Raw genomic sequence first — 14149 nt, forward strand, 5'->3', positions numbered from 1 at the left:
ACAGTTACAGGTTTATATAGCTAATTAATGTATGATACACTCACAAATTCTGTGGCTTTTCCAAATTCTGGTTCTTCATCAGTCCATACAAGTCTTCCCAGGTTTTCCTGAAACCGTCCCCTCCGTCGTCTAATTGAGGGCTTCCTTGTTCACTTCTCAAGCCGGTTCTGAGCTTCTCCAGACCGGGCCACAGTGCCGCAGGCACACAGCCGCCTCCTTCCCAGCAGCCCCTGGCAGCCCAGGCGTGCTCTGCTCCCTGTGCGCCCCTCCCCTTCCCTCGGGCCTCGGCTGCCCAGGCCTGAGCTCTCCTCTGTTCGCAGGTGCATCATCAAGCACCTGGAAGGCCTGGTGGTTCAGTACGACCTCACTGTGCGGGACAGCGACGGCAGTGTGGTCCAGTTCCTGTACGGGGAGGATGGGCTGGACATCCCTAAGACGCAGTTCCTGCAGCCCAAGCAGTTTCCTTTCCTCCTCAGCAACTACGAGGTACCTGGGGATGGAGGGCGATCTGGGGTCTGCGATGGTGGAAGAGGGAGGCAGCCTCTCAGCCGGAAAGGGAGGTGGGTCCACACACACTGACTGAGAGCGTCCCACACCTCGGGCTAGAAGGGCCTCAGTGAGTATGTGAGGCCCCTCGGCCTCCCAGGGCAGCGCCAGAGCCGGTGTCGAGCCCAGATACAGGATCCTCCCTTGTGTGGCCTCATCATCTCTGGGCCGTAGAACAGTGGCAGTAATCACACGCTGTGTCTGCATGTGGCACCCAAAACTTTTCTGAGTGTTGTTTTGTATCTCTCGAGATCTAAATCTGTCCAGATTCAGACATAGCTCTATGTGACAGCTAGGTGGGGGGTGGATAGAGCTCCAGGCCTGGAGTCAGATCCAGTCTCAGGCACGTCCTCGCCGTGTGACCCTGGACAAGTCACTTAGCCTCTGCCAGCCTCAGTTTCTTCCACTATACATGGGGATCCTGACAGCACCTGCCCTTCAGGGTTGTCGGGAGGATCGAGTGAGTTCTAAAGCACAGAGCCTGGCTCGTAGGAGGTGCTGCAGAAATGCTTTTGCCCTGATTTTCCCTTCCCTTGATCTTCATGATAATTCTTTGAGGCAAGAAGAACAGTATTGATCCCCATTTTCTGTCAGACATAATAGTGACAGCACCGTCCTTGTAGAGTGCTTTGCCCAGGTATCTCAGTCTCGTAGACGTTTGCTCTGTCACAGGCCTTGCCCACAATCCTGAGGCTTGCGCAAGAAGCTCGTCCTGGCTCTCTGCTCTTCTGCCTTCCCACCCCAGTATCGCATCTGCTCCTGTTCCTACACGGTTGTTGTGTTGTCTGCCTGTTAGACTGGGAGCTCCCTGAGGGCACGCCCGGCACACAGGAGGCACTTAATAAATGCTGCTTGATTTGAGTGACTTGTCCAAGGCGCAAGGCTCAGCTGGGGCCCTCTGGACTCCAGGCAGGGCACCTGGCTAGCAGCCATGGCTGGTGACTCAGGGTCAGGCACTTTCCCCAGGTGATCATGCTGCCTACAGGTGAGCTGTGGACTGCCCCTTGCTCCTCTTCTTCCCTCTTCAGGCCTGGCCAGGAATGACTTCCATGCTTTCCCTGCCCCTCTGCTGGGCCCACCTGCCTCCTGGCTCCAGATTGGGCAGGGACCCAGGGGTTATCACATTTTGGTTCATTGGACTTACTTTTCTAGGCAATACGGAAATCAAAGCATCTGGATGAAGTTTTATCCAAAATGGACCCCGCGCAGGCCCACCAGCACTCCAAAGCCCTCAGGAAGTGGCGCGCCAAGCATCCTCCCTCATGTCCCAGACAGGGGGCCTTTCTGAGCTATTCCCAGAAAGTACAGGCGGCTGTCCAGGCCCTGAACCTCACCGGGGAGAGCCAGAATGGCCGGGACCCCAAAGCACAGAAGGTAAGCAGTCCCCGTGGGGCCTTCAGCTGGCCTCAGACACAGACTGGCCAGCTCTAGGGTGGAAGAAACCTGAGGTCATCAGGCTCAACCCCACCCCCCCATTTACAGATGAGGAAACTGAGGCGCAGGGAAGGCATCCTGCCCTGAAGCATGAGAGCTGGGATTTGAACTCCACATGTCCTCCTCCAGCCTCTCATGTGTGGGAGACATTCATGAACTCTAACAACATTATCACCTTAATTTTAAAAATCATTGCAATAGTAGTTCAGGTTTATAGAGTTTTAGAGTGACACTGCTGGTTTTCATTTAATATCCTCCTATCGGAAGGAAAAAATTCCTGAAAGAGATTTCCGATGATGGGGTAGGCTGGCTTGGCACATGCACGCATGCGCACACACACACATGTGCACTCACACATACATGCACACACATGCGCGTGTGCACACACACATACTTATGGGTTCTCGTTCCAGACGGGAGTCTTGTTCAGGCGTGGGGCAGACTTGGCCTTTGAGGGCCCCCCCCCCCAACTTTGCCGTTCTGGGATACTCACAGTAACTCTAGAGGAAGTGAGGGCAGATATGATTAATCCCACTCTTCCAGTGGAGGCATTGTGGCCCAGAGGGATGCTGGAATTTGCTCCCTGTCACACAGTAAGTGAAGGCGTATAGACTCTGCACTAGGCCCCTGTGCCACTGCGCAGCCTTTTTATCCTCTGCCTAGGATAGGGGCATTGAGATGGGCCCGTGGATTCTCCGAACAGTGGTACCTGGGGGTCACCGTTTGGTTGGTGGCTTCATAATCTCTTCTCTCTTCCAGATTTTGGAAATGTGGTCTGAGTTAGATGAGAAGAGCCAGAGAAAGTATGTGAAGAGAGCCCTCCCCTGCCCTGATCCCAGCCTGTGCGTCTGGCGTCCAGATATCCACTTTGCGTCTGTGTCAGAAGCATTTGAAAGCCAGGTTGATGCCTATGCCCATGAGTGGGCAGCTCAGGCTGAGAGGAGCTATGAAAAATCAGAACTTTCTTTTGATAGGTAACAGTTTGGGAGTGAATCAGGGGAGGGGCTAGGGTGGGGGGAGAGAGGGAAGGTGTATGTGAGGGACATGATGGGGTCTTTCTGCATGAAGATCCAAGAGAGTTGGGGTCCAAAGAAGCTGGTGGCCTCTGTGTCAGGCCTCTGAGGACAAGGATCCAGAGGAGACAGTAGCGAGTGGAGCTGGGAGTTCCCCTGCAGTCTAAGACTAGAGACCAGTACTGGGGTGTAGTCAGGAATGTTACCAAGCAGAGGCCTGAAGCTCTGACCCCAGGAAGCCACGTGCTGCCGTTGTCACTTGCCCATGTCACCTTCCTTGGCCTCACTTTCCTCAGCTGAAAAACAAGGAACTCATAGGAACTCAGGCAGCATGTTCATCACTGGCCAAGCCATCCTTCAGAAAAGGTCCAGTGTTGGGGGCCGATAACAGGCACGGAGAATTTGGAGAGGCCCAGAGAGCTGACAGTGTAATGAACTCAGCATGGACCCAAGATGGTCAAGGGGTCTTCCACGAGCGTGTGTGCCCAGAGGGCTTTCTGATGAACTGTGGGATTGTCACTCATAAAACGGCATCCACTCTGCCTGTTATAACTGACCGTTATTTTATTGTAGTCCCTCCCTATTAGCTCTCCAGCGGCTCATCATATAAGAACATTCAGTTTGGGGACTTGGCATGGAGCATTAGGAGCAGTGGTTTCCAGGCCACAACTGGCAGTGTGAGGCCCACAGCCTGCTCTCCTTGCTTCTCCTTTCTCTTCTTCCTGGGAATCTGGAGGGGCCCGTGGCCTTTTCACCCAGCTTCTTCATCCTTCCCGGAGGGCCAGAGGGAGCAGAGGCATTCAGTTTGCAGCTAGCTCATTTCCTGGAAACAAGGAAGAGATGGCTGGCTCTGAGAAGAACCCATTAACTGCCTTCTGCAGGGAGGCCTGGGGCCAACTCTTTTTGAAGCAGAGAAATCCAGCAGGATTAAGCCCCACTCCATTTTTGTCTCTCAGGTGTATTCAGATGTTTTCAGACCTCAGTTATTTTAGCCAGTTGGGCACAAAGCTAATCTGATCTAGGAAAAAATTTGGATTATAAATGAGTTCTTTACATTTTTTTTAACTTTCTATACACTAGTTCACTGAAACTAATTTGACAAAGTGTTGTCCAGTTGACGTGCTCAGAGGACTTTCTTTCCTCGTTAAGAGTGTTGTAATAAAGATACTGTGTATGCTGACTGCTTCTCAGGTGTTGGGCCAGACTAGTTTAAACTTAAGAGGACAGACAGGTTTTGTCTTACTTTTCTTGCATTCAGCAAACCCTTTGTGGTTGGTACATTTAGCCTGAGCTCTAACCCCTGCCCAGGTTTACCACCTACCAGGTGAATGAGTTGTGTCCAGGTGAGTAAAACTGGGAAGCCACCTTTTGGTTCCTGAGCCCTGGTGATAGACTAGGTGCTCCAGGGAAGGCAGACATTGACAGCATCTCCTGAGTGGCTTACAGTTGTACAAACGGCCCAGGATGACGGGCAGGATTTCCAGGGCTAGTAAGTCCCTACCCTCAGCTCAAAAGTGAGCTAACTCCTGCCCTAGGGAATCTTCTGTTCTTATCAGAGGAGACAACATGTGCTCTTCTAAGTAGTGCTTCAGGTGGGGAGGCCCTAGTGTCTAGTCAGGGGCAGATCAGGAAGGGCCCCTGCAGGAGGTGGGAGGCAGTCCTTGAGCTGACCTTTGAAGGCAATGAGGGATTCTGAGGCAGGTCCTGGCACGGTGTCTAGAGCCTCAGTGATTTGGTGCCTGAGAGTGTCATGGGGGTAACAATGAAGGCAGGAAGGGTTGTGATTACTGAGGAAACAGGATCCATCTCATGCCCATGGCGCAGTATAGGAAAGGCTCTATCCTTGTGACTGGGGGTGGGGAACCCTCTGAGATGTATCTCCTGACTGCCCACATCCCTTCTGCCCCAGGTTGAGGACCTTGCTCCATCTGAAGTGGCAGCGGGCACTGTGTGACCCAGGAGAAGCAGTGGGCCTCCTGGCTGCCCAGAGCATTGGAGAGCCTTCCACACAGATGACCTTGAACACTTTCCACTTTGCTGGCAGAGGAGAGATGAATGTGACACTGGGAATTCCGAGGTGAGAGACAGGTGGCATTTAGCAAAGAGAATGAGAGGAAGCTGGAGGGGAGGGGTCTTTGGTCCCTCTGAGGCTCCCCAGCCTTTTGGAGCTTGTGAGTACCATCACCTGACCTGTGGCCCCACATGGTATCCTGGAGGGGCCTAGGACACCCCCACTTTGTGGCACATGCTGCCATGACTTCAGTCTGCATTTGGATCCTCGGGGACGTAGGCCCAGTGGAATTCTGCAGGGTGGAGGTAGAGGGGGGGGGGGGGGGTTCTTTGGTTTTTCTCATTCTGTGTGACTGAGGGTGGGCCTCTCCTTCTTTGTCTGCTAAATACAGCAGTGCGCTAGGGCCTTTGTGAGGTGAGGTAATAGTACCAGTATGGGCCATACCCTCTAACAGCCCTCTCCAGGTGCAGCCAGAGATGGCTGGTGGCCCCCAGCATCCATGGGCCCTGTTCTGACCAGAAGGAGGTGGGAGGTGCCTTTGTCATTCTGAACGTTGTTACCTGATGTCAGCTGGGGCTAAGCCTGCTTTTTCATGTTTATAGACTGGGTTGTCCTTACCCTTGTTGGCATAGGATCTAAGCTATGGACGTGTGACCCAGAGCTCCTGTCCATGGTATAGCCTCCTCTGGAGGTGACCTTGCCTTTGGGCAAACAGCACAGAGTTCAGCAAGTACAAAGCAGTGTCTGACAGATGAGGGGAGCTGGGTCTGAGAGGAGCCTTGAAGGAGGTGAAGGTGATGAGAGTGGAGGCATAGGATCAATGCGTTTGAACCTGCCACAGGCAGGCAGGGAACAGCTTCTCCTTATCACCTGCCATGTTCCCAGCACTGCTAGACCCTGGGGAGGCAGCAGCATCTGCACCCCAGAAGCTTAGAGTCTGGGGAGACATGTTCCCCTGTAAGTCTCCCACTCCCCTCCCTTAGCTGCCAGGGTCTTCTCCTGACCTGGTCACCTCCCCCCCTCCATTACCCTTAGGATCAACTAGGAACTCCTAGGCTTTATTGACATCACCCCTTCCTCTCTCTCCAGCCTTCTTGACACCCCACTCCCTGTGATCCAGGAATGGTGGCCTACGCATATCCCCTGCCTAGAATTCTCTGCCCCCTCACCTCTGCTGCTGGGCCACCTTCCCTCTGCTCTATATGTGGACAGCTTATGTGTACCAGCATACTGGAACGTCAGCTACTCGAGGGCAGCGGCTGTTTGGGCCTCTGTTATATCCCAAGCACTTAGCAGAATGCCTGAACTGTAGTGAGTTTTTAATAAATGCATATTGACCAACTATGTACAGAGTAAACACTGGCCACATTTATGGGGGGGCATGAGGATCAGAGGAGGAGGTGGTGCTTAAGCAGTTTTGAAAGAAGATGCGGAGCAGGGCACTCCCTGAGAAGGGACACCCTAGGTCCTGCCAGTGTCCCACCGGGCGCTCAGGCCCAGCCCTCACCCTCTCTTTCAGATTGAGGGAGATCCTCATGGTGGCCAGCTCGAACATCAAGACACCCATGATGCGTGTGCCTGTGCTCAACACCAAGAGGGCCTTGAAGAGGGTCAAGAGCCTGAAGAAGCAACTGACCAGAGTGTGCTTGGGCGAGGTACCTACCTGGGGGCTGGTTAGGCGCCGCTCTCCGCAATCCTCTGCGAGAACACCTTGACAGGTTGGCTACGCGGCCTGGGGTTTCACACCATGGCACACACTACCAGCCCCGGCCTCTGAGTTCTTAGGGGGCGTATCAGCTTCTCAGGTTATGGTCAGGCAGGAGGCAAGGAGGGCCTTAGCAGCTGGAGAGCTGGCTTCAGAGGCAGGAGGCGCTGTCCCGGCAGCATGGGCAGCCAGCCCGCCTTCCGAGGTGGGGCAGGTGAAGCCACCGGACCAGGGCCTGCGCCTGTCTCCCCTCCTGGATGGACTTGCTTCACAGAGGGTTTCCCTTCCCGCTCAGCTGTGGTGCAGGTCCCAGATGCTGCTGGGGTGCACGTGGCGCTTGGTGCTTGCCGCAGGGGGTGCATGCACAGGGAGGGCCGGAGGGCTTCCTGGTGTGGTCGGGGTTGGCCCCGGGCCACCAGCCACACTGCCTGTGGTTCCTCCAGAGCCCTGCCCTAGCGTGTGTCCTCCTTTCGATGTGGCTGCAGGTATTGCAGAAAGTTGATGTCCGGGAGTCCTTGTGCATGGCAGAAAAGAGAGACAAATACCGAGTGTACTGCATTCACTTTGACTTCCTCCCCTACAAGTATTACCAGCAGGAGAAGTACCTGCGGCCCGGGGACATTCTGCATTTTGTGGAAACAAGGTCAGATTTCTAGCTGGTTTTGCTTTTCTTTTATAATTATATTAATAACTCCCATTTATGTGGCTTGGAAGATTTGCAGACTGTGAGGGAGATAATGCAAATATTGTTACTCCCATTTCACAGATGAGGAAACTGTGACTCAGGAGTTAGTCAGCAAGCATTTATTGAGCCCCTGTTGTATGCCTGGCACCAGGCCAAGCACTGAGGGTACAAAGAAAGGTAAAAAAGTGAATGTCTGAGATGCCTGCCATGGATGCAGAAGGTGATCTTGAGGCGGGGGGGTGTGAGAGGTGGGGAGGGGAGGAGAGGAGTTAGGAAGTGTCAGAGCCAGGGTCCGAGCTCAGCCCCTCTGGCCTGTCCCGTGCTGCCCCCTCAGTGTCAGAGGAAGACGAATGAGATGAAACAGAAGTCTGAGGGGGAGCCTCTGTCACACCTGTGCGACCCTGGGTCCCAGTTTCCTCTGTATAAAACGAAGGGTGGGATTCAGTGATCGCTGCGGTCCTCAAGCTCGTCGCAGAGTGACAGTGCTGGGGGAGGGCAGAGGCACCTCTGGAGTGCCCCACGTTGTAGGACCCCTCCAACATAAGCACCTCTGAGTACGAGCTGCCCCGTCAGGAGGGCCAGTCTTCCTTCCCTATGGCTTCTGACCTTTATTTCTAATCCTGTCCCTTGGGGTCAGTTAGCAAAGCAGACATCACTAGCCTATGGGAGAGTCCTTCCCCTGTTTGAAGATTGAGAGCCTGTGGCTTTCTGACCCTCACCATGAACTCCTGAGTTTTGTTCTTCAAGTTCCAGTCTCCCAGCTCTGGGACCTCCTGAAGCCAGTCATTTAAAGGGAAGTCTAGCAGCCTGTTCCTGGCAAGAAGGACCAAGACTGTTCTGTTTGTCTAACGGGGAGAGAGCATAGGCTTCCTTCTCTTGGCCCAGGGGTGGGTGTGGATCAGCTTTGCACAGTGACCTGGCTGTTGGAGGAGCTGGTCACAGCCCGGCTCAGAGTCTCTGTCTACCTGGGTTTAGGAGAGCCTCTGATCAGCTCTGCTCGGCTGTTTCCTGCCAGGCCTCAGTAAGTGTGGTTTGCTAAGTGCTCCCAGGAGCAGCCGAGGGCTGGCTGCGTGTGGGGCCCATGTGAGTGGGAGGGCTGCTCCGGTCATCAGTTTCCTGCCCAGAACCCTCTGCTCAGTTCCCGACCCATAATTACATTAGTGTCGCTTCTGGAAAGGACATTCTGATGCCTGTTTACTTGGGGCTCCACTTACCCTGCCTGAAGCTTTCCAAGCTTTCATTTGTGTGTCCCCAGCTCCAGCTAACCTTTCCAAGTGACACTGTCTCTTTTTTTGTTCATTCATTCATTGCTGGGGAGTGGGGGTAGAGAGCCAGAGAGGGCTCACTTGGGAGCTTGGGGCTGGAAGGAGGGTGGGCCAAGAGGAAGGCTCAGACCCTTAGCTAATTATTTTTGCTAAGCAGATGCTAAGTTCAGTTGTTTGGGGGGCAGTTGGAGGACTGACAATTTTGCAAGTGCCTCCTAGATCCTGGCGCCCTAGAGAAGCACTTGGGTCCCCTTGCCCCCCGGCCGTTGCCCTGCCCTTGTTAAGTGCTTACTGTCCACCAAGTGCTCTCCTCTAGTATGGAAAGCACAGAAGGGTATTAAGAACAGAACGGTGTTCGTGAGGGGCCAGTTATGGCAGCTGCCTCTCTGCATAAGCTTGCACTCACCAGTCCTCTCAGAGAGATGGCAGCTCCCCATTGGGGGTTCAGACAGGGCGACCAGCCCCAGGTGTCCTGGCCTTGGTGTGCACGAGGCTTGGCTTGTGTCTTTCTTTGTGATAGGGGATGGGGCCAAGATGGGACACCGCAGGTTAAGCCCGTCTCCTCTGTGCCTGCTTTCTAATGGGAATGTCCTCTCTGCTCGTGAGGGCAGGGACTTTCAGTTTTGCCTTTGTATCCCCAGTGCCTGACACAGTGCCTGGAATTTTAGGGGCTGTGGGGTGGGGGCAGGCAGGTCCGGAGGTGATTTTATCTGCATAGGGAGGTGGTAGCCTGCATGGGCATTCCTTCCTCTGATGCAGAAGAGCTGCTCCTGTTACTGATCATCTTAGAGAGTTCCCAGACTTGCCCAAGGTCACAGAGAAGGGCAGGTTCCACGGGTCTTCCTGAGTCCCAGGCCAGCCACGTAGTTCTCAGGGTCCCAGGTCTAGAGCCGGGACTTGGGCCCATCCAGTCCTGCCCTCTCTCCCTCCCATTTTGTAGAGGAGGAAGCTGAGGCCCATTGGCTGAAGGGGCTTGTCTCCAGTCACATGGGGAAGGGTTGTCAGAGGCCAGCGTTGGCCCCAGAACCAGGGGCCCTTCCTTGGTGCCCCAGCCCATGGCAGCTCCCCCCCCAACCCAGATGAGATTGGCTGCTTGTTTGGGAGGGGCTTTCCTCTTTCATCATTTGTTCTGAGGACCTGGGACTTGCCCTCTTTTGGCTTGTAAATGAACTTGTGCTTTACTAACTACAGCTGCACCATCGTGTATGTGAGCAGTCACCCCAAGAGGTGGCAGGCATGTTGTTTGTTCAGCCTGCAGAGGGCTGAGCTTGGTTACAGACTCTGAGTTTGGCCCCTGAGCCACGATGCCCTTCAGCTTCCCCGTCTGCAGTCACCTCAGCACTCCCTTCCCGCTCCAGATCCACACTCTCCGCTGGAGCTTCCTGGTTTGGATGCCCCGCCTCCTGACCATGGCCCCCAGCTCTCTGACATCGGTGTTAACACTGCTCCCCTTAAAGCACCAGCAACTTCCCGGTCACCAAATCCAGACCTCAGCTTCCATTTGGTCCTGATGGTCAGCACCGTTCCCCGACCCCGGCCCTTTCCCCCTTGGAACTTTCTCTTTCTGCTCCTAAATGTGGGGTCCCCAAGGTATTCTGCCAGTCACTTTCTCCCTCTCCACTCTGACTCCAGCTGCCTCCTCTGTGCTGATGACTCCTGGAACCTTCACTCTAGGCCCACGTTTCCAGCTGCCTGCTTGACAGCTGCACCCCGCCCTCCAACTGGCATCTCCAGCACCAAGCTCCCCCCAGCTCCATCCCCCCAACCCTCCCATCTGCTGCTTTCCTTCTTCCTTTTCTCTTCTCCCAGGGCAGGTTCCCACAATCTCTCATCTGTCCCTGTGCAAGAGTTTCTAAACTGATCTTCCTCTGATCTCTGTTGTGCCTTCCTCTCGTCCCTCCTGGACATCATGGCCAGAGTCATCTCCCTGAGACACAGCTCTGCTTCCTATCGTTCGCCTGCATGGAGATCCTTTGTGGGTGCCCCAGGGAGCCAGAAGCCTCCCCTCCTTACCTGCCCCTAGCAGCTCCAACTAACCTGTCCAAGTGATGCTGTCTGCTGCTGCCCACATGCCAGGCTTTCCCGCCTCCTCTTGTTGTCTCTGCCCACCGTGAAGACCGCCCCTCCTCTGCCTCCTGCTTCCAGACCCAGCTGTGACGTCACATGTCCTGTGAGAAGGCTCCCCATCTCTCCCCGACCCAGGACTGCTCTTGGGCTCGCCCCCATTTTAGCTTAATTGAACTCTACTGGGCCGTGGCGCTTGCCCACTGGCTGCCGGTTACTACATGTCCTTCTTTCCTGCCAGCCCTCCTGCTCCTTCTGTGCCCCACTGGGCCCAGCCTGTGAGGGTGCCAGCTATGACTGGGCATGGCTACTGCTGGCTTTGAGCCCTCCTCGGATTGTCCAAGAGAGAGCTCGCAGCCCCTCGGTCCGGTCATGTCATCAGCCTCACATAGCTGATGGTGTTCCATGTGTGGCCCAGGCTTCTGCCAGTATTAACCTCTCAGTGGAATCGCAGAGTCTCCCACCCTGTCCCCCTCTCCACCCCTGCCTCACCCTTGCAGTCCCTTCCTTCCTCCAGGGCTCAGAAGTGCTGCCACTGGTTACTTCTGTCCCATCATCCAGCACAGCCCCAGCCATGTCGGGTGGGCTAGTGAAAGCCTGTCCAGCTAATCAGAGAGACCAGCTGTGCCTCCTGGGAATTTGTTTAATCAGAGAGAAAGAGAGAGAGAGAGTGTGTGTGTGTGTGCATATATCTCTGCATGACGAGAGCCAGTCCTGCCCTGCCTCCTGTGAAGACTGCCCTTTAGATGGTCCCGTGAAGTGTGTAGACAGGCCGTCTCAGTGTATGATGCGTGTGCGTCAGAGTCCATCAGTAAGGTCTCATTGCCCTGCTGGTCTTATGCTCATGTGCTCCACCATGTTTCCGGACACATTTCCCCAGGAATAACCGCGCTCACACGCGTACGCGTGCTCTGACTTCGGCTCGTCTCTTTCGTGCGCTGTTTCTCACGGAGCTTTTCTGATGCTTGCATCCTACTCTCACTAGCTCTGTGACCCTGGGCAAGTCACTGAGCCTTGTTTGTCTCAGTTCAGTGGAGAAGGAAATGGCAAACCCCTCCAGTATCTTTGCCAAGAAAGCCGTGTGGACAGCGTTGTTGTGCTGTGGTCTGTAGGGTCACGAAGAGCTGGACGTGGCTGAGTGATGGCTGACGTCTGGGGAAGTGACCCAGAGCTGAGGGATCCCAGAGCGTGGGGCAAGGGGGATTACGCTGGGAGGGAGCACGTTCCAGGCCCAGGGGCATGGCTGGCACGAAGGTTTGGACATGGTGGATAAGGAGCGACAAGAAAGCCAGTTAGACTGGAGCAGAGAGGAAAAGTGCAACACTCAGGAGCCGCCGTGGAGCTCCCCAAGCAGAGGCTGGGCCTGGCCAAGGGCAGAGGCCTCCTTGCCACGCCGCCCCTTACCACGTGATGCGGAACAGGCTTTCAGGGGCAGCTTGCTGATGGCCTGACGGGGCCCTCCGCACTGGCGAGACGAGGGGGTCCCAAGGAGCCCCAGGCAGCCTGGCCCTTAACAGCTGCATGTGACCTCCTTGACTGTAGACTCCAGGTTAAGGCTGACTGTTCATCAGATGGCTGGGGGCTTCTTAGGCAGAGAAGACTAGGGGCCTGTGCTGATGGTGGCCCTTGTCTGGTCTCTCCTCAGGTTCATCAAGCTCCTGCTGGAGGCCATCAAAAGGAAGAGCAGCAAGGCATCGTCCTTCAAGGCTGTGAGCACTCGGAGGGCAACTCAGCAGGACCTGGACAGCAGCGAGGAGATGCCAGGAAGTCGGGTGAGTGGACAGGGCCCCTCTGAGGAGCTGGAGGTGGAGGGCCCTCCAAGGCAAGGCTGTGGTTAGATCTGGGGGATCTCCTCTCAGCCAGAACGAGGAGCTGCCTTCAGCTGGGGTCTTTTCCTGGCCTGATCCCTGCCCCACATTCTGAGCGACTAGAACCCCAGCTGTCCGAGGCAGGGCTGGCCAAAGGGGAGAGAGGGGAGGCTCAGTCCTGCTCTATAGGCACTCAGACAGCGCCTCCTATGTGTCAGGTCCCTGCTGGTCACTGGGGTACTGGATGGTCCCCATTCTCAAAGACCCTCCATGCTACTGGAGTACAGCTGCTCACACAGTTAATCAGATCAACAGTGTCTGCAGAGACAGATGAAAGGCCTTCGGGGGGTGGTCAGAGAGCACACCGAACAGGAGGGTCAGCCAAGATGAGCTGAGCTTTGGGAGGGACTCCAGTAGAGGCGGGGAGGGAGAGCCATGGCGGGTGGGAAAGGCCGAGGCCTGCCTTGGTCATTCTTCGCAGTCAGGCCTGGGCTTGGGTTGGTTGGGCCAGAGGGTGATGTGCCAGCTCGGGGGGTGGCAGTGTGTAGGGAGGGTGTCAGTGCCCTCATTTGGTGTGGGGGCTTGTTCACTGGCTCACCCAGACAGCTGGGAGAGGGGCTGGGCTGTCATCCCCAGGGAATGTGGCTTGGCCCAGGGGCGCCTTGGAAGCCTTTATGGGGGCAGATATCATCTCCCCAGATTCTGTTGGGGAGGGGCATTGCTTTTTGGAGGGTGCTTGATGCAAGGGGATGTGTGTGGGTGGGGGGAAGGAAAAGGGGCCCTGGGCTGAGGAGGGAGCCCCTCCGCCCGGGGCAGCGCTGGTCTTAGAGGTTCCTGCCCCCACCGCAGGAGGATCGGGACGGTGACAATGAAGGGCAAGAGCAGATCGTCGATGATGATGCTGACGAAGGAGACACTGATGCCACAGATAAGAAGTGGAAGAAGAAGCAGGAGGAGGAGGTGAGGGTCCTGGGAGCCCTCCTGCTGGGCAGGGGGCTCGGCCGCTCGGGGCCCCTGCTTTCTTGTCCTCTGACATGAGGGCGGCAGCCCTGTCAGCTGTTAGGCTTTTAGTTGGAAATAGGTCCTCATGATACGGATGAGGAGCAAACGGGGGCCAGGGAGGGTCAGGGAGTCGTCCTCCATCAGCCGTCCCACCCACCGCCCTAAAAGCACACATCTGACGGAGTCACCCCCGCTCCGTGAACACTGGGGGGCCTGCAGAGCCCTTCATGGCCTTGCCCCCTCCTCCCTCTGCAGGCCCACGTCGCCCCCATGTCCTTCACCATCCAGCATCATTGGCCTCCTGGGGGACCCCCCCCCCCAGGCCTGGGACGATGTCTACTCCCCGGCTTCCCTGACCTCCTCCGGTTCCCAGTTAAAGCCCCCCATGGACAGGAAGCTTAGTCAGAGCCCCATAAAGCCAGATGACCTTCTTGTACAGAGTTGTCTGCATGTTGTCTCCCCGTTAGACGGGAGCTGCCTGAGGGCAGGGACTGTGCTTGCCTTTCTCTGAATCCCCGGAGCTTAGCCCAGTGCCTGGCATGTAGATAGTAGGTGCTTAATAAATGCTTGTTGGCCTGACTTGTGCAAGGTCACACTAGCAGTATAAATGGTAGAT

The 14149-nt window shown here is 55.6% G+C and overlaps 1 protein-coding gene across 1 annotated transcript in view; it reads left to right on the top strand.

Moving 5' to 3' along the window:
• Window positions 1-14149, top strand: part of POLR1A (RNA polymerase I subunit A) — an 84055-nt gene that overhangs the window by 60645 nt on the left and 9261 nt on the right. Inside the window, exons 22-29 of the mRNA XM_069101069.1 lie at window positions 321-486; window positions 1699-1920; window positions 2740-2954; window positions 4903-5070; window positions 6524-6659; window positions 7195-7352; window positions 12369-12495; window positions 13381-13491. Of these exons, the coding sequence (XP_068957170.1) occupies window positions 321-486; window positions 1699-1920; window positions 2740-2954; window positions 4903-5070; window positions 6524-6659; window positions 7195-7352; window positions 12369-12495; window positions 13381-13491 (1303 nt within the window). The remainder of the gene's footprint in view (window positions 1-320; window positions 487-1698; window positions 1921-2739; window positions 2955-4902; window positions 5071-6523; window positions 6660-7194; window positions 7353-12368; window positions 12496-13380; window positions 13492-14149) is intronic.

The sequence above is a fragment of the Petaurus breviceps genome, unplaced genomic scaffold (genome assembly GCF_028583685.1).
Source record: "Petaurus breviceps papuanus isolate PSGF00001 unplaced genomic scaffold, PetGlider_PUasm1.0 446, whole genome shotgun sequence".
Taxonomy (NCBI): Eukaryota; Metazoa; Chordata; class Mammalia; order Diprotodontia; family Petauridae; genus Petaurus; species Petaurus breviceps.